Source organism: Peromyscus leucopus, chromosome 12, assembly GCF_004664715.2.
Source record: "Peromyscus leucopus breed LL Stock chromosome 12, UCI_PerLeu_2.1, whole genome shotgun sequence".
Classification (NCBI taxonomy): Eukaryota; Metazoa; Chordata; class Mammalia; order Rodentia; family Cricetidae; genus Peromyscus; species Peromyscus leucopus.
The window spans coordinates 81,807,793-81,835,500 of NC_051073.1; the positions used below are offsets into that span (position 1 = coordinate 81,807,793).

The 27,708-nt window shown below is 38.9% G+C and overlaps 1 protein-coding gene across 3 annotated transcripts in view; it reads right to left on the reverse strand.

Moving 5' to 3' along the window:
* Nucleotides 1-27,708, reverse strand: part of Prkdc (protein kinase, DNA-activated, catalytic subunit) — a 237,550-nt gene that overhangs the window by 58,692 nt on the left and 151,150 nt on the right. For all 3 annotated transcript variants that reach the window (XR_005092573.1, XM_028893310.2, XM_037209976.1), the window contains exons 57-66: nucleotides 27,270-27,477; nucleotides 24,696-24,885; nucleotides 23,301-23,516; nucleotides 19,670-19,782; nucleotides 17,553-17,684; nucleotides 15,180-15,359; nucleotides 11,179-11,384; nucleotides 7,760-7,898; nucleotides 6,654-6,842; nucleotides 5,831-6,055 (exon numbers count right to left, since the gene is read on the reverse strand). Coding sequence is in view for 2 of the 3 variants with exons in the window: in XM_028893310.2 (XP_028749143.1) it covers nucleotides 5,831-6,055; nucleotides 6,654-6,842; nucleotides 7,760-7,898; nucleotides 11,179-11,384; nucleotides 15,180-15,359; nucleotides 17,553-17,684; nucleotides 19,670-19,782; nucleotides 23,301-23,516; nucleotides 24,696-24,885; nucleotides 27,270-27,477 (1,798 nt within the window). In the remaining variant the exon portion in view is untranslated. The remainder of the gene's footprint in view (nucleotides 1-5,830; nucleotides 6,056-6,653; nucleotides 6,843-7,759; nucleotides 7,899-11,178; nucleotides 11,385-15,179; nucleotides 15,360-17,552; nucleotides 17,685-19,669; nucleotides 19,783-23,300; nucleotides 23,517-24,695; nucleotides 24,886-27,269; nucleotides 27,478-27,708) is intronic.

Consider the following 27,708-nt stretch of genomic DNA (forward strand, 5'->3'; position numbering starts at 1 on the left):
GGGAGTCTGACCTGGGTCCTCATGCTAACAAGTACATTCTCCACTAAGCCATCTCTCCAGTCCTGAAACCAAGTTTTTTCTAGTCAGTTTACTAATTTACTTTAAAATGATAAAAACAAAATGAAAAAAAAAATGACTATGGTTTTATGATTAACATTGTTGGTACACTGTTAGTGGTTCACAAAGAAACAGACCAGCCCACAACAGTGAAAACAAAGAAGAAAGGGCAGAAAATAAATAGAACACTTATCTGATTTCCCAGTCAAATTCTTCAGTGTTCAATCTTACCAAATATCTTAGGACAAGTATTAACCTCCCTGGTTAATAAACCTGGAAGAATGTTTCATGTTGTTTCTTATACTACTGAGTTGTCAATCTCATTATGGCCACCCAAAGAGATTAGTTCAGTCTATGCATTTATTCATAAATCAACTGAAACTTCTATACAACTACTCAACAGAGAAAATTCTACATTGTAGTGAGAAAGATTAAACTAAAGAAATAACAAAAAGCAGAACATTTATAACAGTGAAGAACAAAAGACAAAGAATGAGTGAAGAGCACTATTAGGCTAACATATCCAGCAAAACTTTCAATCATAATAGACGGAGTGAACAAGACATTCCAAGACAAAACCAGATTTAAACAATACCTATCCACAAATCCAGCCCTACAGAAAGCACTGGAACGAAAAATTCCAACCTAAGGAAGTCAGACACACCCTTGAAAACACAGGTAATAGATAACCCCACAGCAGTAAACCCCAAAGAAGAGAAGTACACACATACTACCACCAAAAGATAACAGGAACTAACAATCACTGGTCACTAATATCCCTTAATATCAATGGACTTAATTCACCTATAAAAAGACACAGACTAACATAATGGATACAAAAGCAGGACCCAACTTTCTGCTGCATACAAGAAACACATCTCAATTTCAAAGATAGACACTACCTCAGAATAAAAGGCTGGGGAAAATCTTTCCAATCAAATGGTCTTAAGAAGCAAGCTGGTGTAGCCATCCTAATATCCAACAAAACAGACTTCAAACTAAAATCAATCAAGAGAGATCAAGAAGGACATTACATACCCATCACAGGAAAGATCCACCTAGATGAAGTTTGGATTCTGAACATTTATGCCCCAAACATAAGGGCACCCACATATGTAAAAAACACACACACACACACAAAAAAACAGTACTAAAGCTTAAATAACACATAAATCCCCACACATTAATAATGGGAGACTTCAACACCCCACTCTCACCCCTGGACAGATCTACAAAATTGAAACTTAACAAGGAAATAAGGAACTTAACTGATGTTATGACGCAAATTGACTTAATAGATATCTAAAGAATATCCTAACAAAAAAGAATACACCTTCTTCTCAGCATCCCATGGAACTACTCTAAAATCGACCACATACTCGGCCACAAAGCAAATCTCAACAGATACAAAAAAATTGAAATAACTTCCTGTGTTCTATCAGACCACCATGGTATAAAGTTAGATTTCAACAACAACAAAAACTACAGAAAGCCTACAATCTCATGGAAACTGAATAACCCTCAACTGAATCACCAATGGGTCAAGGGAGAAATAAAGAATGAAGTTAAAGACTTCCTAGAGATCTATGAAAATGAATATACCACATACCCAAACTTATGGAACACTATGAAAGCAGTGATAAGTGGAAAATTCATAGCACCAAATGCCCACATAAAGAAGTTGGAGAAATCTCACACCAGTGACTTAACAGCACACCTGAAAGCTCTAGAACAAGAAGTAAAGTCACCCAGGAGGAATAAACGCCAGGAAATTATCAAAGTGAGAGCTGAAATCAATAAAATAGAAAACAAATAGAACAATACAAAGAATCAATGAAACAAAGAGTTGGTTCTTTGAAAAAAATCAACAAGATAGACAAGCCCTTATCCAGACTAACCAAAAGGCAGAGAGAGAGCATCAAAATAAACAAAATCAGAAATGAAAAGGGGGACATAACAACAGACAATGAGGAAATCCAGATAACCATCAGGTCATACTTCAAAAACCTGTACTCCACAAAACTGGAAAATCTAAAAGAAATGGATAATTTTCTGGATATGTAATACATACCTAAATTCAATCAAGACCAGATAAACTATTTAAATAGACCAATAACCCCTAAGGAAAAAGTCTCCCAACCAAAAAAAAAAGCCCAGGACCAGATGGTTTCAGTGCAGAATTCTACCAGATCTTCAAAGAAGAGGTAATACCAATACTCTTTAAATTGTTGCACACAATAGAAACAGAAGGAACATTACCAAACTCCTTCTATGAGGCTACAATTACCCTGATTCCCAAGCCAAACAAAGATGCAACAAAGAAAGAGAACTACAGACCAATCTCCCTCATGAACATTGATGCAAAAATATTAAAGAAAATATTGGCAAACAGTCTCCAAGAACACATCAAAACAATTATCCACCATGATCAAGTAGGCTTCATCCCAGGGATGCAAGGACGGTTCAATATACGAAAGTCTGTCAATGTAATACACCATATAAACAAATTTGAAGAAAAAAAAAAACCACAAGATCATCTCACTAGATGCTGAAAAGGCCTTTGACAAAATCCAACACCCCTTCATGATAAAGGTCTTGGAGAAATAAGGAATACAGGGAACATACCCAAACATAATAAAGGCAATTTACAGCAAGCCAACAGCCAACATCAAAGTAAATGGAGAGAAACTCAAAGCAATTCCACTAAAATCAATGAATAAGACAAGGCTGCCCACTCCACCCATATTTATTCAATATAGTACTTGAAGTTTAAGCCAGAGCAATAAGACAACATAAGGAGATCAAGGAGATACAAATTGGAAAGGAAGAAGTCAAGCTTTCACTATTTGCAGATGACATGATAGTATATGAAAGTGACCCCAAAAATTCGACCAAGGAACTCATATAGCTTCAGTAATGTAGCAGGATATAAGATTAACTAATAATAATTAAAAAAAACCAGGAGTCCTCCTATATACAAATGACAAACGGGCTGAGAAAGAAATAAGAGATACATCACCCTTTATAATAGTCACAAATGACATAAAATACCTTGGGGTTAACTCTAAGTAAACAAGTGAAGGACCTGTATGACAAGAACTTTAAGTCTCTGAAGGAAGAAATTGAAGAAGTCAGAAAATGGAAAGATCTCCCATGCTCATGGATAGGTAGGATTAACATAGTAAAAATGGCAATTTTACCAAAAGCAATCTACAGATTCAATGCAATCCCCATCAAAATACCAACACAATTCTTCACAGACCTGGAAAGAACAATACTCAACTTCATATGGAAAAACAAAAAACCCAGGATAGCCAAAAGAATCCCATACAATAAAACAACCTGTGGAGGCATCACAATTCCTGACTTCAAGCTCTACTATAGAGCTACAGTAATAAAAACAGCTTGGTACTGGCATAAAAACTGACATGTGGAACAATGGAATCAAACTGAAGACCCTGACATTAATCTGCACACCTATGAACATATGATTTTTGACAAAGAAGCCAAAACTGTACAGTGGAAAAAAGAAAGCATCTTCAGCAAATGGTGCTGGCATAACTGGATGTCAACATGTAGAAGACTACCAATGGATCCAATATCTGTCACTGTGCACAAAACTTAAGTCCAAGTGGATCAAAGATGTCAACATAGATCCAGTTACTCTGAACCTGACAGAAGAGAAAGTAGGAAGTAGTCGTGAAGGCATTGGCACTGGAGATCACTTCCTAAATATAACACCAGTAGCACAGACTCTGAGAGAAACAATTAATAAATGGGACCTCTTGAAACTGAGAAGATTATGGAGGGCAAAGGACACGGTCAGTAAGACAAAACGACAGCCTACAGAATGAGAAAAGATCTTCACCAACCCCACATCTGACAGAGGGCTGATATCCAGAATATATAAAGATTTCAAGAAATTAGACATCAAAATACCCAACAGTCCAATTAAAAAATGGGCTATAGAGCTAAACAGAGAATTCTCAACAGAAGAATCTCAAATGGCTGAAAGACATCTAAGAAATTGCTCAACATCCTTAATCATTAGGAAAATGCAAATTTTATACCCATCAGAATAGTTAAGATCAAAAACACTGAAGACAGCTTATGTTGGAGAAGATGTGGAGCAAAGGGAACACTCCTACACTGTTGGTGGGAATGTAAACTTGTACAGCCACTTTGGAAATCATCATGGCGTTTTCTTAGAAAATTGGGAATCAACCTCCCTCATGACCCAGCTATACCACTCTTGGGCATATACCCAAGGAATGCTCAATCACAACACAAGAACACATGCTCAACTATGTTCATAGCAGCATTATTCGTAGTAGCCAGAACCTGTAGACAACCTAGATGCCCTTCAACTGAAAAATGGATAAAGAAAATGTGGTACATATACACAATGGAGTATTACTCAGCAGAGAAAAACAATCACATCATGAGGTTTGCAGGCAAATGGATGGAACTAGAAAAAATCATCCTGAGTGAGGTAACTCAGACTCAGAAAGACAAACCTGATATGTACTCACTCATAAGTGGATACTAGATGTAAAGCAAAGGATAACCAGACTGCAACTCACAACTCCAGGGAGGCTACCTAGTAAAGAGGATCCTGAGAAAGACACAGGCATCGCCCAATGACAGAGAAATAGATGAGATCTACATGAGCAAACTGGGGGTGGGGGGTGTAATGGAGTTCTCCCATTCCTGGAGCTTCAGTATAGTTAGGAGCTGAGTCTTCTTTACAACTTGCAAGATGATATTGACAGAGCCACATACTACATTAAAAACGGCATTCAGATTTTCATGCAGGTAAGACAGATTCCAAGAGTCAGCGGAAAGAGAGCTTAGGGGAGCAGGAAGTACCAGCTGGATCAGGAGCAGAGTGGGAAAATGGGGAGGGAGATACCATGATGAATGAAGACCCCAAGGGAACATGAAGAAGCATAGTGCTAGAGAGGTCCCCAGAAATCTACAAAGATACCTACACTATAGACTACTGGCAATGTTCAAGAGAGTGCCTGAGCCGACCTACTCTGGTGATCGGATGGCCGAACACCTTGGCTGTCATGATAGAACTCTCATCCAGTGGCTGATGGAAGTGGATGCAGAGATTCATAGCTGAGCCCCAGGTGGAGCTCCAGGAGCCCAATCGGCAAGAGAGAGGAGGGATTTTATGAGCGAGAGATGTTGAGACCATGATTGGAAAAAGCACAGGGACAAATAGCCAAACTAGTGGAAACGCATGAACTGTGACCCAATGGCTGAGGAGCCCTCATGGAACTGGACCAGGCCCTCTGGATAAGTGGGACAGTTGATTAGCTTGAACTGTTTGGGAGGCCCCCAGGCAGAGGAGCCAGGACCTGTCCTTGGTGCATGGGCTGGCTTTTTGGAGCCTGGGGCCTATGCTGGGACACTTTGCTCAGTCTTGGTGTAGGGAGGAGGGACTAGACCTGCCTTGGCTGAGTCTATCAGGCTGGGCTGACTCCCCAGTCGAGACCTTGCCTTGGAGGAGGTGGGAATGGGGGCTGGCTTGGGGGGGAGGGCTGAGGGGTGGGAGGAGGAAGGACGGGGGAATCCACGGCTGATATATGAAATTGTTAATTATAAAATAAAAATATATATTTAAAAAAATTCAAAGAAAGAACAGGTAATATATATGAGAATACAGAGGTTTTGTTGCTCTTTTGTGTGTGTGTGCATATGAGATTACTGACACTTAAAACTAATATAAAAACAATATACATCAGATAAGATCCATCTGTCTTACCTGCATGAAAATCTGAATGCCGTTTTTAATGTAGTATGTGGCTCTGTCAATATCATCTTGCAAGATGTAAAGGAGACTCAGCTCCTGACTATACTGAAGCTCCAGGACTGTCTGCTGCAGCTCCTTGTGCATGGCTTCATCCACAAATGTCAGCAGAGACTGGGTGCCTTCTCCATGAAGCAGGAGCTTCAGTTTGCTTCGGATCATGTACGGTAGATACGTCTCCTGTGGAACAACAACAATCCACTATCAATTTAGAAAGTCAATCTGAGTGAATGCAATTACTTTCTACCTGAAATATTCCTTGGAATAATTCTATAGTTTAAGATTGAGAACCAAAATAATGATATCTGATGCTGTAACCTAAAACTACAATAAAAAAAAAATGTTCATCTAACCTGGATTATTTTCTACTCACAAAATATGTAGGCACTTTCCACAGAGGAATGGGATCCACCTGCAGTTAGGAGACACCGTGGATCCTGCACACATACTGAGGTAGCATCATGAGTACAGGAGAGCCTGTAACTGCCTCCTGAGGTGCACAATGCAAACTGCCTTCTCAAGAACATAAAAGACAACAGGAAATATTCTTCCATGTGGTTATATCACAAGGATAAATATCTACTGTAAAACACATCCCATTTATTTTGAAATGGCTAGCTAAAAAGTGATATGAAATTTAACACCATGGAGTTTGAACATCCAAAGGCTTCAAAACTACTATCTTAATCTTGGAAAATTTTAAAGTAGTTCTATTAACTGGAAAACACATGACCATCTAAAACATTTACTTCAGTTACTGAAAAATAATTCTACACACCTGGTAAAATGGCTCACTCCACATTTTACTTAGGTCTACAGCATTTTTACTGCCTATATTGTTTGTAGAACAGTACTCAAGTACTTTCCACTCAGAAAGGTTGTTGTAACAGTCAAGGGATGCCAGTTCCCAAAACTCCTTCTCAGCCTCTGTGGGTTCACCATCCACCCACTCCTGTTTATTTAAAGCCTGGCAGAAAAAAGAGGGATTATGTTATGGAGTTGAAAAGAACATAGATGCAAATATATTCTTTAAAGGAGGGTATTATAACATACATACTAAAGATAATTATTTCTGATCTATGGCAACCTGAGAGGATGGGATAATGTTCAAAATAACAGTAAATGGAAGAAAAAATAATAACAAAAGGAACCTTATAGTAACAAATGAGGCCATGCATGGTGGTACACACCTGTACTCAGGAGGCAGAGAGAGGCAGGCAGATCTCTGTGAGTGCCAGGACAGCCAGGACTTCAACGTGAGACCCTGTCTCAAAAACCAAACCAAACCAAAGTAAACAAAAAGTCACTAATGAGAAGAAGGTTATCCTACTGAGAACCTTACCAGGAAAGCCAAATAAGTGATGCAAAATTTGCTTTAAGTCAAGACTGTGCATCATTTATTATTTATGTTCTTAGACTTAAAAAATAAAGTTGAGGACATTTGCAGACTTCTGTAGGTTTCAAAACTGAGATTACTCACTCAATTGTTTTATAGACTGCAGATCCTAAAGTCTGACACCTATTATCTTTGCCAAATTGAGATGAAATAAAACATATAAAACCAAATTACAGTCAAAATCAAAGTCTATTTCACTTTATCGTATTTTTTCTAAGTGAGAGAAAACAATATTTAAATAGAAATTGTAAACATAACAGCAGTCATAGCAGTACTGTATAGTTTTATGTACTTGGTAGTTTATGAAATGCTTTATCTTTTCAATGTTGCCTTAAAAAGAGCAAGATACAGTAACAATTATGGCACAAATGGTTATTATAAAACAATATTTGGTTATTAATCTTTAACACTAAAGCTAATAGTTCATTTTAAATGTACAGAGTCAAGGTGTTTAAGCAAGCGATACATTTGCCAGAGATTGGTTTTACCTCATTATACAGTTTAGCAGCTTGAGAATAATCACTTCTGGCTTCTGCTAATAGTGCATCCTGAGTGTCCTGCTTTGTTCCTAACTCACTGCTAAAAATGCCACGGAGGACATCATACTCCCCAATCGATCGGTACAGCCTTAAAAATAAATAAATAAATAAAGTAAATAAATAAATGAATAAACAAACAAACAGCTAGCAAGCCAAGAAAATCCAGATCATTGAATATCACATTTAAAAAAGTAATTCACATAATTTTCATTAATGTTGAATGAAGACATTACATATTTATGAAAGGTAACATACAAATAGTATTTTTTTTGAGACAGAGTTCCTCTGTGTAACAGTCCTGGCTGTCCTGGAACTCGCTTTGTAGACTAGGCTGGCCTCCAACTCAGAGATCCACCTGCCTCTGCCTTTCCCTGAGTTCTGGAATTAAAGACGTGTGCCACTATTCTAAGCTACAAGTAGTATTTTTATTTTGATGGAAATATAAAATTAAACAGTTTTAAAGTACCCTTTAAGTTTTACTTCTTTAATTAACCCAAAAGCACAAGTTATTCTAATGTGCATCTGAAAAAAAAAATCTGGAAAGCTGAGAAGTAATTGGGTCACTATTTGAGGTTAATCTATGCTGTACTATAGAGACCCTGTCCAAAGAATAAACTTGAAAATATGAAAAGTTCATAAAGTATAAAGTTTCATTAAATAAGCTCTGTAGATGATCCATTTAATTACCATCTAGCTCTAAAGAAGAGCCAGAAGCAAAGAATAACTCTCACCCTATTGATGTTTTAGTCTAAGCTCTAGAGACTATATTTTAGACACAAAAACTTTCCTAATATTTGTTAGAACACTTACTCATCTTCTCATCTTAACAGAAATCTGGCAGGACCAGCATAGTAGTGCATGGCTGTAATGCCAACACCAGAGGGGTGTGGCAGGATATGGAATCTTTCTTAGCAATCAAACTTTGCTTGGGAAAGTTGGTGTATACCTGGAATCTTTGCTGCACAGGGGGTTAAGGCAGGAGGGTTACAAGTCTAAGCTACACAGTGAGTAAGGGGTTGGGGAGGGAAGAGGTGGAATTGCTCAGGCTTTAATTTTAATTTGGTGGGGAAGTGCTTGTCCAGCTTTGATAAGGCCTTAGGTTTTCCCCCAAGAACCAAGGGAAGGGAAGAAGACATGTGAGGAGCAAGGTGTGCGGAAACCCTACGAATCATGAACCCACTAAATCCAAACTCAAATAAAACTGAATAGACTGGTTCTGTTACTGCCCAGATCCTAGACTTTAAAGGTCAGAGGCAGAGGTGGACACACAGATTTGAACAACAGCAGTTCATAGTCAGAAGTTGAGGACAGAAAGAGATATTACCCACAAGCACAGAAAGAAATCCCCATCTACATCCTACCTTGATTTGCAGGTACCTGTATATTTACTTGATCAAAATGATGACCATAATACAGTAAGAAAAGGCTAAACTATTTCATAAAGTTAGAAACAAATACATTAAGTTCAAGCCTGAAAAAGTTTCCTTCCTTCCTCTCTATCTCTCATTCTATCTCTCATTCTATCTCTCATTCTCTCTATCTCTCCATCCATCCATCCATCCATCCATCCATCCATCCATCCATCCATCCATCCACCCACCCATCGATGAAATGGAAGCCAGAAATTCAAGCACACCAGGTAAATGTCCTTCCTCTGCCCTATAACTTCCACTTCAAGACATGGTATAGCCTTGACCATGCTCGGACCCACAGAGATCATATTGCCTCAGCCTTCCAGGTACTGGTTTTACACTTGTGCTTCATAATGCCCATTTCTTTCTCATTCTCTCATTCTCTCCCTTCTCCCCCTCTCCCCCCGACCTCTCTGTGTATATGTTCTTATTCCCTGAAAACACTGATACAAGATGTCATCTATTGTTCAATCACATGTCTGAAGCAGTGGGAAAAAAATGGCTCCTGCTAGGAGATATTCTTTGGATTGTCCTGGCCCTGTATCTTTCCCTTTCGGCATTCTTCTCCTTGTCCTTTTACTTGATGTTTAAAGATAAATACTTTTCTATGGGACTCTTCCTTTTTTTTGCAGTATCAAGGATTGAACCTAGGGACTCACACATGTCAACTAAGTGCTGCTATAACCCTGAGACCCTTATTTTTAAAGTCTGTGATTAATGTCTCTCTAATCTACTTCTTCTGTGCCTGGCATAGTGCTTTACAAAGTCACAGTGTACATTAAGACATTGACAGATGATAATAGTGAAAGGTAAGGAAGCTGTTTTTTACCTTTACTATCTATTCACTAAAAGTTGATCAACAGATTTAAAATCTTTATTTGTGTGTGTGTGTGTGTGTGTGTGTGTGTGTGTGTGTGTGTGTGTGTGAGACGGGGGAGGGGGGGATGACATGCATGTGGAGGTCAGTGCACAACTCTCAGGAGTTGGTTCTGTGAAAAATGGGATCTGGGGATTGAATTGGAGTCATCAGGTTTGTGTGGCAAGTACCTTTAACCCCCCGAGCCATCTTGAAGGCCCACTGAACTCTGATTTAACATCCTTCTCAAGGCTAGGCTTTAGTACACTAAAACCAAGGAAAAGGAAGAATCAGACATTATACAAAATGGCATACTATAAAGCAGAATTTGTATTTCCAAAGAAAGTAACTGGATTAAACTGTTTCTGCAATTTTTTTTTTTTTTTTTTTTTTTTTTTGGTTTTTCGAGACAGGGTTTCTCTGTGTAGCTTTGCGCCTTTCCTGGGACTCACTTGGTAGTCCAGGCTGGCCTCGAACTCACAGAGATCCACCTGGCTCTGCCTCCCGAGTGCTGGGATTAAAGGCGTGTGCCACCACCGCCCGGCTATTTCTGCAATTTTGATTACTGTTGAAAATAATGAGTCATCCATTATTCATCTTAGCAAAGCTGTAAAAACATCAGGAACCATTATGAATTATAAATTATACATACCTAACAGGAAGGAAAGTATGGTAGATAATAATGAATCTAGACAACTGTGTAATAGACTAAAATAACAGGGTTAATCAATATTTCTTCTTTAAGCAAAATATTTTTCATGGCAGCCATCCTTGACACATAGACTAAAACTCAGACTGAAATGTTTTTACTAGCTCAAAAGAAAAGGAAAAAAAGACTGTGTGTTTCTGTTGGCTACCCTGAAGCTAGATTTATGGGTGGTTATGAACTGTCCAACATGGGTACTAGGAACTTGATCTTGAGTCCTCTCTGAGAGCAAGTTCTTCTAACCACTGAGCCATCTATCCAGCCTCCTTACCAGCTTTTTTTTTTTTTTTTTTTTTTTTTTTTTTTACTTTTTTCATAAAAGTAAAGCCAAGTTTTTACTATGCTACTTTAGTTGATTTACTGTTCTCCCAAGAATGGTCCATCCCAAGCTTACTTAGCCAGTTCCATCCACCGGAGAACATCAGGAGGCAAGCAAGTCTTGCCACGGACTCGTTTGATGGGTGGTTCTTCTGGCACCAGATGGAGCAATGCCTCTTCTAGAAGACGGATACCTCCAGGCTGCTGCAGACTGGCCAGGCAGCCCACTCTAACTGCAGCTGGGTCAAGACTCAGCAAGTCTGGGTGTTGGCAACTGATTTCCTATAAAACCATATATAGCTGTTGAACCTATAGGATTCGGATGTCATCATCACAAGTGATTGTTTCATTTTATTAAACATAAGAGAAACGACTTTGACCTAAGCAGTAGTAGTAGATAGTGATATCACAAAAGTGTCTTTGTGCAATTCTATTAGCAAAATTCTTACCAACATTCAATTTCTGCAAAGGGAAAAAAATAAACTTTTATGCTTATATTTTCAACCCAAGAATTCTAAAAACTGCAATTTATGGGATATTTATGTACTTTGTTTCAGCTGTTAAGAAAAGCCATTGAAAACAGATTTTACATTTATTTAACAGAAAAGTGGGCATATTGACCTACCTATTAAGTCTTTGCAAACATCTTTTCTATCAAGAGGCTAACTTATTTAATGACATTTGAAAAGGTGATTTCATGAATTATTACAATGACCTATAAACAAAGTTATGAGAAATACCCTCAACTCACTATCTAGAAGAATGTTCACTGTAATAGCATTCCAAACAGACTGGTGTGCACAAACGCCTCTCTACACATACATCTGGACTTATATAGTACCCTAAGAACTTGGTCCCAAACTCCCCTTGAAGTTTTAACACATATGTATACCAGCCACTGTTCATGTGGCTCCCAAGATGAAGACTAGAAATTTTCCAAGCAATCAAATAAAAATGTCTGTCATCCTTAGAAAGGGCTAAGAGTATAAGAAAGAAAACCCAAATAAAACTATATTTCAGTCAATAAACTTTTATGGTTAAGGCACAGAAAATATTCATATGATGGTGGTAACCAACAGCTATTTAATAGGACTTAAGGCTCATTCAATAGGAGGAAAACCATGCCTGGCATTGGAAACCAAAACAACTTTCCATGCTGGTAAGGTCATATATACCAGAAAAAAAAATCTGCTACTGCCACTTTGCTTGACCAGCATAATTCCTTATGACATTCTAAATCTTATCCTTAGAGCCACAGATAAGTGTAGTCACCACTCCTCATCAAGGAAGCTTCTCTTACAGAAAATGGAGACCATCACTGAGAATTATTAACTCAGAAGGGGGATAATTTCATGAGGTCAACTCCTAGACAAAAAACTACAGATAAGGAATGACTTGCTGGGAGAGAGAGAGAGAGTCAGTCTCCCCTAGGGATGAGCTCCCTTACTGGTTATACCATACAAAGAGGTCATCCCTGAAACCATAAACACACAAACAATAAAAACCAACTCAGCAGATTATACTGATAAATTTATGCATGCAAATACATGTTATATATGCATTTGACAATAATAATCAAAGAAAAAGAGGCTATCAATTTAAGACTAGGGCAGTGGTGGGACAGGCTAGAGAGAAAAGGAATGGGGGAAAAGATAATTCTATTTTAATTAAAATGCATAATTAAAGTAAAAACAATAAAAATGGAAAAATGCTAAAATTTGAAAAGATTTTTACTTTACTGTATGTGTCTGTGTGAATGTACATCATGTGTCTTTGAGTGCCCATGGAGGCCTGAAGTAGGTATTGGATCCTCTAGAACTGTATTGTGAGCTACCTAACTTGGATTCTGGGAACTGAACTCAGGTCCTCTGGAAGAGCAGGAAGTACTATTAAATGCTGACTCTGCTCTCTAGCTTCTAAAATCGTCCTAAAGATTAAAAAAATTTCCTGGCGTCTATTCTTCCTGGGAGACTTTGCTTCTTCTTGTTCTAGAGCTTTCAGGTGTGCTGTTAAGTCACTAGTGTGAGATTTCTCCAACTTCTTTATGTGGGCATTTAGTGCTATGAATTTCCCTCTTAGCACTGCTTTCATGGTGTCCCATAAGTTTGGGTATGTGGTGTCTTCATTTTCGTTGATCTCTAGGAAGTCTTTAATTTCTTTTTTTATTTCTTCCTTAACCCATTGGTGATTGAGCTCTGGGAGTCCAATTGGCGAGAAAGAGGAGGGTCTATATGAGTGAGAATAGCTGAGACCAAGGTTGGATAAAGCACAGGGACAAATAGCCAAACGAATGGAAACACATGAACTATGAACCAATGGCTGAGGGGCCCCCAACTGGATCAGGCCCTCTGAATAGGTGAGACAGTTGATTGGCTTGATCTGTGTGGGAGGCAACTAGGCAGTGGGACCGGGTCCTGTGCTCAGTGCATGAGTTGGCTGTTTGAAACCTGGGACTTACGCAGTGACGCTTGGCTCAGCCTGGGAGGAGGGGACTGGACCTGCCTGGACTGAGTCTACCAAGTTGATCACAGTCCTCGGGGGAGGACTTGTCCTGGAGGAGGTGGGAATGGAGGGTGGGCTGGGGGGAGAACAAGGGAACCCATGGCTGATATGTAGAATTAAATTATATTGTAAAATAAAATAAAATTAAAAAAACAAAACAAAAAAATAACATTATAAGCCAAGACAGAACAACCTTGAGTACAAAAAAAAAAGATTAAAAAAATTATATTTATATTTATTGTGCATGTAAGTGTATACATGAACGGGCAAATGTATTAACATATGCATGCATGTGGAGGTCAGAGGACAACTTATGGGAGTCAATTCTCTCCTCCATCATGTGAGTCCTGGGGATCAAACTCAAGTGATCAGGTTTGATGAAAAGTGCCTTTTCTTGCTGAGCTTTCATGCTGGCTCAGAGAAATTTGTTAAATATAATTTGGTAAGCACACTTAAGTAATAACTGAAAGTGTACTTATGCTGAGTTTTCTGCTGCAACTGAGTCTCCTTAGAGAAGACTTCTCTGACTCATTACTAGGTATCTGTAAGGACAGCATACCTGACTCGATCAAGAGGCCATTTATCTAACCTGCCTGGCTACCACCCTCTATGATTTTAATAGTTCCACATCACTCAAGCACACAGCACATTACCAGTTTAGTCTTTGTTTTATGTTTGTCAGCGACACTTGAGAAGAAAGAAAATTTGGGTTGGCATGGATTTTGTCTCTTCAAGGCTGTGACCACATCATTTAGAACAAAGCCAGACATGTGCTCAATCAACATCTCAAAGCAGGAAAGAATTTGCTGAAATACTACCAAATGAAAAACAACTAAACAAATACAGGGTTTAGGGCCTCAGGAAATGGCTCAGTTGTGCCATGTAAACATGAAGATTTGAATTCAAATGACTAGGACCTGTGTAAAAAACTGAGTACACCTAGAATTTCGGCAGTTGCAGAGAGGAGGATCATGGGAACTTGCTTGCCAGCCAATTTAGCTAAATCAGTGAGTTCCAGATTCTTCAGTAAGAAACATTGTTTCAAAAAATAAGGTAGGTGGGAGAGAAAGATGGCTCAATGATTAAAAGCACTGGCTGCCCTTCCAGAAAACTCAGGTTCAATTCCCAGCACTTATATGCTGGCTCACAACTGTCTATAACTCCAGTTCTAGGTCATCTGATGCTCTCTTCTAGCCTCTGCAGGTACCAGGCACATGTTGTATACAGGCATACATGGGAGCAAACATTTATTCTCTCACACATTCACACACACACACACACACACACACACACACACACACACACACATTTTAATCAAAATACTGGTTAATTATAAGATGCAAGTTTCATTTCAGATAATTGTCATATCCTAGGGTAGGTTTGGGGAGCAAAAAGAATGAAAGACAAATTACATGTGCTCACTGAGAAGAGACAACCTACATAACACATTTACTGCTAAATACCTGTTTCTCAAGTTTCAATTTAGGGAACAAAGTGATGGCATTAGGCATGTGGTGTCAGTGGTGTCAGCGCAGAGCAGCACATGACCAAAAAGAAGTTTGTGCAAACTTGTACCTGGATGCAAGAGACGAAGGGTGGAAAGAACAAGAAAGAGGTACTAAGGAAACGGTTGAAGTCTTGGAGTAAATTTTGGGTGATGATGTTTTTTTCAGATGTTGTCTTAAATTTATTCATTTCTTTCAAAATCCCAGAAAACAAGCTGCTGAAGAGTTGTTTTGCAATTATTGGGTCTTTCTGTTAAAAATAAAAAATAAACATAAATCAGAACTTAAGTATTATTTTAGAGCTTTACTTTAAATATCAACTGTTAAAAACACATCCGTTACATGTCTAAATTCAGTTTACAAAAGTTTAACAGGCTATTATACACGGGAAGGAGCACTGGAATTTAGTCACATACTTCTGGCTCGATGTGGATAACGAAAAGTACATAAGCATTGTTGAAGCTAGGATCTCAGTGCTGCATGTTGTGTGGAGACTAACCCGAGTGAGCTGTCAGGGTTAGGTATTAAGCTTGTGAAGACCCTGAAACCATGACTTCAGCATGGCTCCATGACCGCAGGAGCACTGTCCTGGATATATGTATGCAACATCTATGCAGTGCGCATTTCACGAGCACTTCCCAGCTATCTACACTTGCATAGTGAAGGCATACATATAAGAATAAAAATGAACAAAAGCCACACAAACATGATTTGTTCTTTAAGTAAAAATCCTTGTTTAAACAGTTTAATGTGACTATACAAAACTTTAGAAAATAATAAAAAAGAAAGTAAGTGTCACGCATAATTAAACCACAGAGAAGTCACTGCTCGATGCTGGTATTTTATCAGCCTGTGTGCTTTCATCTAGTATCTGCTGTTTTACTTTACAACCTGCTGCTTGCATTTGGCATATAGTCAGCAGGTTTTTTAACTGACCATCAATTCCTGAGAGTTATGTACAAATTCCTTCACTTGTTGGAGAATTCTAAATACTCACTGTTTGACCAACTGCAGTGGTGACTGAAATAAAAATCCTCTTTGCTGGGATGGTGCTGCACACCTTTAATTCCAGCACTTAAGAGACATAGGTAGGTGGATCACTGTGAGTTTCAGGCCAGTCTGGTTTACACAGTGAGTTCCAGAATAGCCAGGGCTATGTAGAGAGACTATGTCTACAAAAATTTAACTAGTTAATTTAAAAATCCAATTAAAAACAATGAACTCAGCAGGAAACATTGCTGCATACTGGTCCTGTGACAGATACAATGGCTTCCAATACAAAAAACAAAAAACAAAACAAAACAAAAGAAAGACATGTTAGCCTCGCCTGGCTCCCCCAACACTAAACCACAGCACTTAAAGCAGTTCCTGGCATACAGCAGGTACTCCATAAAAAATATTTGTTACATAAAGTACTGGGACTAGAAATATCAATCAGTGCATTCCTCCTCAGAGAACAGAAGGAAAAAAAATATAGTCTTGCCTCTTTTAAAAAATGTGTTCCAGTTTTGTTTTATAAGTACAAAAGGGATGAGCTGACTTTGACACAAGCTTAGGCCTATAACTTGCCAATAACTTCGTACAACACAGTGCCCTCTGGACATGATGGAGAGCAGATGTCCACTGTGCACCAGAGGCAACAGTCAGGGCACTAGTGAACTGAGAAATGGGAGAGCACAGGAAGATGGGTGTCTCATTCTTGCCTCACACTTAGAGACATCTGTAGTTTTTGCCATATATCCAAGCACTGCTAACCTCCAGTCTTTATCTAATTGTTACCTCAATGGCACAAGACTATTCGGACAATCTGGTGTAAGAATGTGAATGTAAGGTACTTCATGGAAGAAAAATCTTGTGAAAAGTTACATGAATATGCACGGACAAAGTTCCATGTGTGAAACATCGGACATAAGGACACATAAGGCCTCAGTCTCATGAATGCTACAGTCACATATCTGTCTCCAGAGGAGGAAGTTTGATAAATGGTACATGTAAAATATGGTTTAAAAAAAATTTTTGTCAACTTGGAATTATTGAGATCAAATAAAAAGCATAGAAGACAATGATCTAAATGGCTTATTTATCACTTCAAAATGTACGTTCATTTTTTCCCCCATTATTTCATTCTGACACTGGAAAAGAAACATAAATGTCAACCTGATTTTAAAGAGGAAGGCCCTGTGGCTGAGAGCGCAGGCGCCTAACATGGCACCCAGTGTTGGTGCCCACTTCTAGTAAACTCTATGTTAGGGTCTCCTCATGTAACAACAACAACAACAACAAAAATCATGAAACTAGGATACTGGAATTAGGACAGTCTTTAACTCTACCATTTAGGGAAAACCACCACCTTTTAATGAACATTTTTCCCTAGAAAGAGTAGACAACTGAGACCACAAACAGAGCTTCTAATGTGAACATAAAACACAGTTTCTGGGCAGACCTGGGCCACAGCCTGTAAGGGGGTGATCAGACTGCTATGCTGGATCTGGATGTCAGGAAGGTCTCCATGACGATAACTTCTGTACAGAACAACCTGGGCATTCTGCTTCGTTTTTAACTCACTCTTGATATCCTACAATCACCAGAAACAAAAAATGAAAACTGAGATTTCATGTAATAAAACAAAGTATGCCAACTGTGGTAGCATGCTTAGGAGTTAAGAGGATAGGGAGTTCAAAGTCATCCTTGACTAAATAGCAGGTTTGAGGCCAGTCTGGGCTACCTTTCATCAAAACCAACCAACCAACCAACCAACCAACCAACCCACCCACCCACCCACCCACCAACCAACCAAACACACAAAAACTCAACCAAACAAAAGAAGATCAAGTATGTATGCAAAATGAAACTACTAGAACACATCTTTAGTACACAGAAGCAATAATTTTATTCATACTACAATTTGGTCAGAATGAAAAATTTGGTTATTTGAAAAATCTGAATCTGAATATCCACAAAAATATAAATCTGAGAGCTAAGTGCCTTTCCAACACCTCAAATGGTAAGCCTCGTCTAAAGGTTCACAGCAATGCCATACTCACTCACATACTCCTCAGTCACTACACACTGTTTTGTGTGCTTTTCCCTCATCAGTGGTTTCACTCTCAATGTTTTCTCCCCAGAGAGGCTTTCCATAGATGTGTTCATAGCTTATCTCTGATAGGGTACTTTATAATTTCAATTTGTCTTTTTGTATCATGTACTGGACCTGGCTCCATGAATCAATCATCTCTTCATGGCTACTACTTATTAAAATTTCTGGCACTGAGTCTCATCCTTCAGACACATTTATTAAATGAATACAAATACAAACACATAGACTTCTAATGTCTAATTATTGGCTGACAGCTTCACAGCTCAGTGTCTGTTTCACAGACAGCAGGCTGATATATGCTTCAATATCCTACCATATCTGACTGTAACTTCTTGTCTGTTCAGACAGGGGTTTTAAACCTGTCATCCTGGCTTGTTTCTTACATCCTTTACCCAGCAATTCTGATTTCTCTTGCTTCTGATGACCAGATACTACTATTTCCTTCAGGCAGGACTAGAAGGGTATCAGGCTTCATCAGATCTATTTTTCCGAGGAAGCAATGGAACAAGAGAAGGTGCTGAATATACCATGTTTACAACTGTAGTCTTCAAACAAACAAACAACAAAAAACAACAGTTGTATTACAGAGACGGGGGAGTGGGGGAATGAAAAAAAAAACAAACCAACAACCAACTGTATATTTCACCTCCATTAAAAATGCAGAGGAACTATCCAACCACTTCCTATTTATATCTGGAAGCCAAGTGGCTAAGAATTACACTGAATTATAATAATAGCAGGAGTCTTTAATCACAATCTATCTTAACTGTTAGAAATTTGGTCGTCGTTGCTTTCTAAGTAAAACAATCTATAAACTAAACAAGTTCGTTCATTATTTCTGCATATTAAAAATTAATTCATGCATTTGTTAGGCATGATGGCACATGTACTCATGAGGCAAAGACAGGTGGACCTCTGTGAGTTCCAGGGTAGCCTGGTCTATATAATGAGAACCCTATGTTCCTCCCTGCTCCAAAATATTCATGCTCTACTTGTGTCTCCAATGGAAGCTTTTGCTGGCAGCCCTACCAGCCATCTGTGAGCAGCCATGCAATATTTTCCAGGTCCTTTGGCCTCTCACTCCCACTATAGCCACAGGTCCTGAATCAAGGTAGTTGTGCATCTTTCCCTAAAAAATTAGCTAGAGCTGTAACAGGAATGACTAGTGTTCTTATTTCTACCCATATAGAAAGCCACTCTGCACAGAGAATGTAAAGCTGAGCTATGGTGAGCAGAGGGGAGTCAGTTAGTCCTATTAGTCCTGGGATCCAGGCAGACAAGGATTCAGGAAAATGCCATTTCTTAGCAGGTGTCATGAATATTCTTTATGCCTAATAATGTCAGAAGGCACTTATGCAGTGCTGCTCCTATAATTTTGTAGACTAATATCTGACAGAACTTATTTCCTTAGTATATTACCTGTGATGCAAAATAGATATTGCATTCATGAAGAAGATACAAACCTTCTCTAGTTTTTGTTCCACAAGGCCCTTTCTGGCATAGAGCAAACTGACTTTTTCTTGGTCCTTTAAAAATCGTCTACGTAACCTCAGAATTTCTTCCCGGTTGTGAGTGCCTGAAGAATATAAAGCAGGTTTGGCTAATCATGGTCAATTATACAACACATACAGTTGACTTTCATTCTTTCTCAGGATCCTGAAAAGTGAAAGTGTGTTTTTATCTCCACTTTTAAATTGTAATTTAGTGACTTGTTAAGGGCACAAACCAATAAGGAACAGCAGAGAGGGCAGCTTAGCAATTCTGGACTCTAAAGAACAAGAGTTGTACCTGTCTCTGGAAATCCCAATTAAGTGGTGGACAAAGAATGGACACAGTGTAGTTACAGTCAAAGGCTCAGGGTCTGCTGTGACCAGCCCCTCCCAGGGTGAAAGCAAGGACACAGCAGCAGGTGTAGTGGAGGGTGTGCGGTGGAAAGGCCAGCCTAGCAAATAGTGCTGAGAGGACTCAGAAACATGCAGTTGCCTTTCTTCAGGAGCCTCTAAAGAGTAATCAATCAAGGTGGAATAGTTAGGTCCATAAAAGGTAAGACTAAACAAAGAGAGGTTCTCCACACAATGGTCAGGAAGGAGGCTGGCAAGATGACTCAATTGGTAAAAGCACTTGCTGTCAACCCTGATGACCTGAGTTTGATGCTCCCAGACACACATGATAGAGAACAGATTCCTGAAGTTGTCCTTTGACCTCGAGACATGGCATTGAGGGGTAGGCATGTGTGCGCACACACTGGCAGGTAATATTCATCCATTCATTCTCTCTCTTTCTCTCTCTCTCTCTCTCTCTCTCTCTCTCTCTCTCTCTCTCTCTCTCTCTCTCTCTCTCTCTCTCTGTCTTAAGACAAAATATTTATGTTGGGACACAGCAAAAGACCAATGTATCATTCATGGAAAATTGGTGATAAACAAGCAAAGATCTAAACATGCAAGTGAAAACAGTAAGAAAAAAATGTCCAGGAAAAAAATGTAAGGAAAAAAATAATCATATACAAAATGACCCAATCACAGGAAAGAAGAAACACCGAGCACTGAGGAGACTTCCTGAGACCTCAACTCATGACCAGATAGGAATGTGCCATAAGGAGTATAAGGACAACAGAAAACCTCAAACATCAGTCACATGAAGCCAGAAGATAATGAATGATGATGTAGGAAAAAGTAGCAGTGTAAAAACCACTGCCTGGGGCTGGAGAGACAGCTTAAGAGTATTTGGCTTCTCTTCCGGAGGACTTGAATTAAGTTTCCAGCACCCATGATAACCTCTAATTACCTGTAACTTTAGCTCCGAGAGATCCAACACCCACTTCTGGCCTATGAAGGCACCTGCACACACATGGCATTGACTTACCCAGATACACACATACACAAAAATAAAAATAATAAAATAAATCTTAAGAAAATAAAACCACTGCTCAGAGTTATTGAAAACTAAATTCAGCTAACAGGGTTATAGGGGATTGATTGCCTCTAGGATTTGGCTCTATAGATAGGAAAATCGGCTTTTTTTTTCTATTTAGCTTTTGAGAAGTGTCTGACTCTAGTTTTTGTGCATATACAACTGATCGATAACTAAAGAAACACAAATAAAAATTTAAACAACAGTACAGGGTGTAGCTCAGAGCGGTTGCCTAGCATGTGTGAGATTCCAAGTTTTATTCAACAGCTCCACAAAAAATAAAATAAATAAAAGTAAAAGTCATGGCTGGGGATACAGCAGAGATACACCATGTACTCAAGGTGTTAGGTGCTAGCCTAATACTGAAAGTCTCAAAAGAGAATTATTACTTGTAAAGTAACATTTAAACTAAGGACAACCTCTATCTTTTAAACTGTATTTCTTTTCAATGATAATAAGTGTTAATTCATCAAACTTTAAGAATTATTCTCATAGTATGTGAAATATTTGAAAACCATAAAGATATAAGAACAGATTAAAATATATTTAAAATATTAGCATTTATTTTACCTTATATCTACAAGTTAAGTTTAAGTTTTTCTAAATCTAAAACTCACAAAGAAAATGTTTCCAATTAAGTTTTACCTCGTTCCTTATTTTTGCACAGTCCCCAAATTCCACCTACACCACACACATTTATTTTCAGTCTAGAAATGTAGTCAGGGAAATACTATAGATCAGTGAGTCATGGATAACTGCTATTATCCTCAGGAACTGTCCTTAAGTCTTAGTTTAAATTCTATTCAATAAAGAAGCCAACTGGCCATGAACTGTAAATTAATTAGAATGCAGTGTCCCAGTGTAGATCTGTCTTTAGCAGTTTGACAGAGACCACAGCAGGGAAAGTGGCATGCACCTAAGGGTCTTAGAGCATGTGACAGTGTTGAAAGTACAACTAAGAAGGGTTCCATTTTAAGTGACAGTCCAATCTTACAGTAAGACCAATGGCTGTGCATTCTAAGGAGGGAAGAATCCTGAGAAACAGTAAAGTAAGGAAGAAGCAAAGCAGAGAAAGTTTCCTGGTATACCCCAAAACTCCAGGTTAATAGGAAAAAAGGTGGCTTCGTCTCCTTCTAAAAGTGAAACTTAGAGAACAGTACATGAGCCATAGATTTGAGACTGACGTAACAGGAGTTGGGAGTAAAGTCTGGTGTTTTCGTTTCACACTTCCGATTCCTTTTAGCTATGCTTGTTTCTAACTTTGGTTCTATGACTGAATACATGTTCATTTCCCCAGGGCATTTACTGTCTTGGGACCTTTTCCCTGGGCTTCCTTCATTCCCAAAGTCTTGTAAAGAGTTATCTTCTCCCCAGCACTTTCAGTGTTGAGTCTGGAGGCCTACCAGATGTTCTGCTGGTTAGGTATCCCACTGGCTCCAAAAGGAGACCACCCCACCTACTCACCTTCAAGCTGCTAAGGCCTAAGTGATAGTGCTTCTGGCTTTGCCAATTCTGCTTACACTATGTGGTACCCATATATATTCATCTCTTTGAGAGGACCAGAGTCCTCATGACTAATTCTACTCCATTCATCAGGTAGTAGCTTCCTAATGTGTACCCTGTTTCTTTCCTTTATAGGATCCTTCACAACTCCCTATATTTCCCAGGACATCTATCCAACTGGACCAAACAGGAGCCTCAGCATGGATTCTGCCCTCCATAAACCTTGCTGAACTAATTCAACAAAAACATTACTTACCTTTCTATCTTCATCCTTTTTGTCATTTCTCTTTTTGCATCCTAGGCTTCCAGGCTCTTCTCAAACACCCTTCCTCTATCCAGTCTTTCCAAATGCTTGCTCCATACTGTGTCTGGGTTTAAACTCTCACTCCTGAGACTGGGCTGGGCTTACTAATTCTACCCCATTTACTGCCTTACTTACCCCGAATGTTCCAGAAAGACACTGAACTAATGAACCTGTTACACACATAATATTTCTTGAAGGACATTTTAAATGTTTTTTTTCAGCATGGTAAGTGTCCAAACAATGATTAATAAGTTGAATTTTAATGATTTTTATTACAGCTTTTAAGGAAACGTGGACAGTCAGAAATATGCTCTCTCCATGTAAGCTTCTGTATGAGAGGATAATACACTTTAAACATGTTTCAGCATTTTACTTACCACTTTTTACTTGGTTATCCACCTCATCACCAGGAAGGCCCAGCTTTTTTATCCCAAAGTCAGGTCCTACTGACTTCCAGGATATTCTCTGTGACTTTTCACTCCTTTTGTGGGCAATCAGTAAGGAGGAAGATGAGTGTTCTGAAGGGAAGAGTGTGTGATCTGCCAATGGGTCAATGCTGCTCCCAGTCAGCCAATCAAACGAGCTCCTTTCAACTATAACACATAGGACGAGAACAGTGAGGATGCTGCTACCATGCAGCCCAGCCTACTCAGTGTAGAACACCTGCTGGGGCACACCTGCAGTGCTAGACCTCTGCAACTACTTGTGATACTGAGCTCAGGCCAAGGGTATTGGGTATGATCCAAAGCAGACCAGGCACCTAAGCCTCAGGACCCTTCTGTAGCTGTAATCATCACAGTAATAGCATTTTACGTTTACAGTGCTTGTCAAAGAATTTCCACTGTGATTTTCAAATTAGTTCTACTTTCAGAAACAACAGAATATGAAAGTAATTATATAAACGAAATGCTGAAGTGTTTATACAAAACAATTCAGGGGGTTGGAGAGGTGGTTCAGTGGTTAAGAGTCCTTGCTGACCCTGCAGAGGACATGGGTTCAGTTCTTAGCACACACAAGGTAGTTTACAACTGACTGTAACTCCAATTTCAGGAGATCTAGTCCTCCTCTAGCCTCTGCTGGCACCAGGCATGTCCACGCACTACATGCATATATGCTGGCAAAGCACTCAAACACATAAAAGAAAAATAAATAAAAATCTTTTAAAAAAGGATTAAGATATTTTACTCTGTAATTTATACTTCATATATCAAAGCAAAGAATTAATCTACCTGGAAAAGAACAGTTCAATAAACTACTGACATCAGCAAATGAATCTAGTTTAATGCTACTCTGCTCTTAAGATGCCTTAGATATGACACATTAAATAAATAGTTTTATGTCAAACCAAACCAAAACAAGCATGTCTAGCTATAATCAGATTATCATTCTTTTTTAAAATGATCTTTTTATCCACCTTGAAAAATGTAGAAAAACCTATAGTAACTTTTACCACTTCAACTATTTTCAAATACATGATTCAGTAGCATTGAGTCCATTCACAGCACCACCATCCAGAACCCTTTCTTCTTATAGCAGTGAGGCTCCGTAATTATTTCATTCTATCTCCATCACCTTCACCCATGCCCCAACAACTGTTCCTTTCTCTCTGCGGAACTGACTACTCTGAAAATCTCTCCTTTTTTTTCTTTGACTGACACATCTTCCTTATGGCCTTTGTGACTTTATGTTATCATTTTATTTCTCTCACAAAAAGTTTCTGTCCTTGCAACAGTAGTTGTTGTCAAAGGTCAGAGTGTCTGGTCATTTGTTACCTGTGGTTTGTGTTGGGGTGAAGTCATATTGCTGTTGGGTCGCCCGTACTTGCCCAGACTTCTGCCTTCGGTCTGAGAGGGACCCTTCCTGGGTTTGGGTATGGAGAGTACTTGGAGAGGCCTGGGTCTCAATAAACATTGGAGTAAGAACAGTACTTCGAAAACGCCAGTCAGGATCTATGGTATATTCCTATAGAAAGAAGAGTTTAAAGAAAATGATACTTCTTTTGTAGTGACACTGAAATATTTCCATGCTTACCTAGCACAAGTGAGGCTCTAAGATCAATCACCAGCACCACAAAAATAAATAATAAAACCCAACAACAGTATTAGCATTCTGTACTGTCTCTTTGAGAAGCAACTGAGGAAAAATTTTTCTTTTTTTTTTTTTTTCTTTTTGATTTTTCGAAACAGGGTCTGTGTAGCCCTGGCTATCCTAGAACTCACTCTATAGACCAGGCTGGCCTTGAACTCACAGAGATACACTTGTCTCTGCCTCCTCAGTGCTGTGATTAAAAGTGTGCAATACCACCACCAGGTCTTCTTTCTTTTTTGGGATGGATAGACTAGTTTGGTTTTGAACTTTCTATATAACCAAGAACAACCTTCAATTTCTCACCCCCCATTGCCTCCAACTCCCAAGCACCATCATGCCTAGTTTATGTGCTGCTGTGAACTGAATCCACATTTCTACATGCCATGCAAATACTCTACCGACAGAGCGATATCTACAGTGCCTGGAATAATCTTTTCTTCCTTTTTTTGTTTTTTGTTTTTAAAGACAGGGTTTCTCTGTGTAGCCCTGGCTATCCTGGAACTAACTCTGTAGACCAGGTTGGCCTGAACTCACAGAGATCCACCTGCTTCTGCCTCTCAAGTGCTGGGATTAAAGGTGTATACCACTATGCCTGGCCAGAAGAACCTTTTTTTAAACAAACACTTACCTAAAAAGTAGAAAAAATAATCACACTAGAGAGAAGCCATTCTCTTATCCCTACATTCTACAGTAGAGGGCTGATGCCATACTTGGCAATGCCAATGATACCACGACACAACTATCACTAGTCATGTCACTCAGCTTACCCAAGTGATAAAGAACTGTACACATTTTACCTTCAGGCTATGTGTATAAGCTATAAATGAAGAAATGAAACAAATAAACTTTGTTATTTATGCTTGGGTACTCTTCTTAAGGTATCTCATTATGACCCATCATCAAAGAACCTTCATCTTTCCTTTTTTAAGCATCTTTTTGCAGCAGAGACTATTACAGAAATCCACAAATGGTCAAAAGTTAAAACAACTAACCATGGGATGCCCAATCCCAACTGATACAACTATAAGGCAACCTGTGTACCTAAGGCTCAGAAAACATGGAAGAAGAAGGGCCAGAAAGACTGTAAGAGCCTGAAGACCAAGATACATGCTTTAAGACTGTGTCTTCTTGGGGGCTGGAGAGACAGCTTAGGGGTTGAGAGCACTGGCTGCTCTTCCAGAGGACCCAGGTTCAATTCCCAGCATCCACATGACAGGTCACAACTGTCTGTAACTCCATTTCCAGGGGACTCAACACCCTTACATAGACATACACACAGGCAAAACACCAAAGCACATAAAAATAAACAGATTTTTTTTAAAAAAAGAATGTATCTTCTCAGTATGATAGGGAAGCTGCATCCGTGAATTATCAATAATATGGTTGCCTAAAGGTAGAGGAACCCTGAACAATGTCAATTACAGGTGATATGCCAATGTGGATGGGGGCAATCTCTTAAGACTCTACGTCTAGGTGAAGAGCTAAAAACAATTAATCACTGCTAAAGAATCGAGAATCAGTCTTCTCCAAGGATGAACCCCTTAATTGGATAACCAATACCAGGTGGTCAGTCCTAAAAACATATACAAACAAAAAATATTAAATGGACTCAGTAAGTTATATTTATATATTTATACAAACACACATACACATGTACAACAGTAAAAGCTAAAGAACACGAGGCCATGAATTTGAGAGGCAGTGGGGGTTGGGAAGCCTGGATGGGACTTGTGAGGAGGGATGGGGTTAAATGATGTAAATACTATGAAATTCTAAAAATAAACAAACAAACAAATAAATACACACCATGGGACACGCAAATATTTCAAAATCCAAAAATAACATGAAATCAAACCACTTGTTGTCCCAATAATTTCAGATAGAGGTGTTTAATTTGTACTATAGAACACGCCCAGGTGTGCCCATTAAGAAGCACTTGTGCCACTGTTGTGACTGCCATAAGAAGTTGCAAACTTGATCTGTGGTCATAGCTAAGCAGGGTCATGCTTGGTTAGTATTTGGATCAGGCGATGCTTGGACTCTCTCTCTCCTAGGTATGTGGGAGGAAGAACAGGAAGGTGAGAGGTCCAAGTAGAGTCTGAGAGGATAGAATGTAAGACATCAGGGGAAAGGAAGTATGTGTTAGTGTGTGCACATTTCAAGAAATTAAGAATGTTAGTTTAACAGTATTAGAAGACATTCATTAACAACAGAGAAAACATGTAACAGTCACCATGATTAAGGAACAAGCACTTCACCTGAAATTCACATTCTGACAGAGGATGCTCAAAGATGGGGTTTAGATAATCTGGGCTCATCCTGGTCATTTCAAGCAAAAAATTTGTTGCTAAACTTAAAAAGTGAACTTCTATTTTAGGAGAATATAAAGAATTTAATGCCAACAATCGGTCCAGTGTATTAAATGGTAATCTGGTTTCATGGCTCCAGAAATTCCGAATAATTAATCTGAAAAGTGAAGAGGAAAACATGCTTAGGTATCAGCAAATGAAAGGAAGTATTGTCCACAGAGTCATGTGGGGACTTCACAGCTTTTCATTCACATAACTCTCAGATGAAAGGGAAACTATATCACAGTATGAGTTTGAATAATCAGACATTCTGAAGGACAAATATCCCTAAACTATAGCATATTTGACAAACTGTATGACTGTCCATCCTCTGGAGAGTTTACAACAA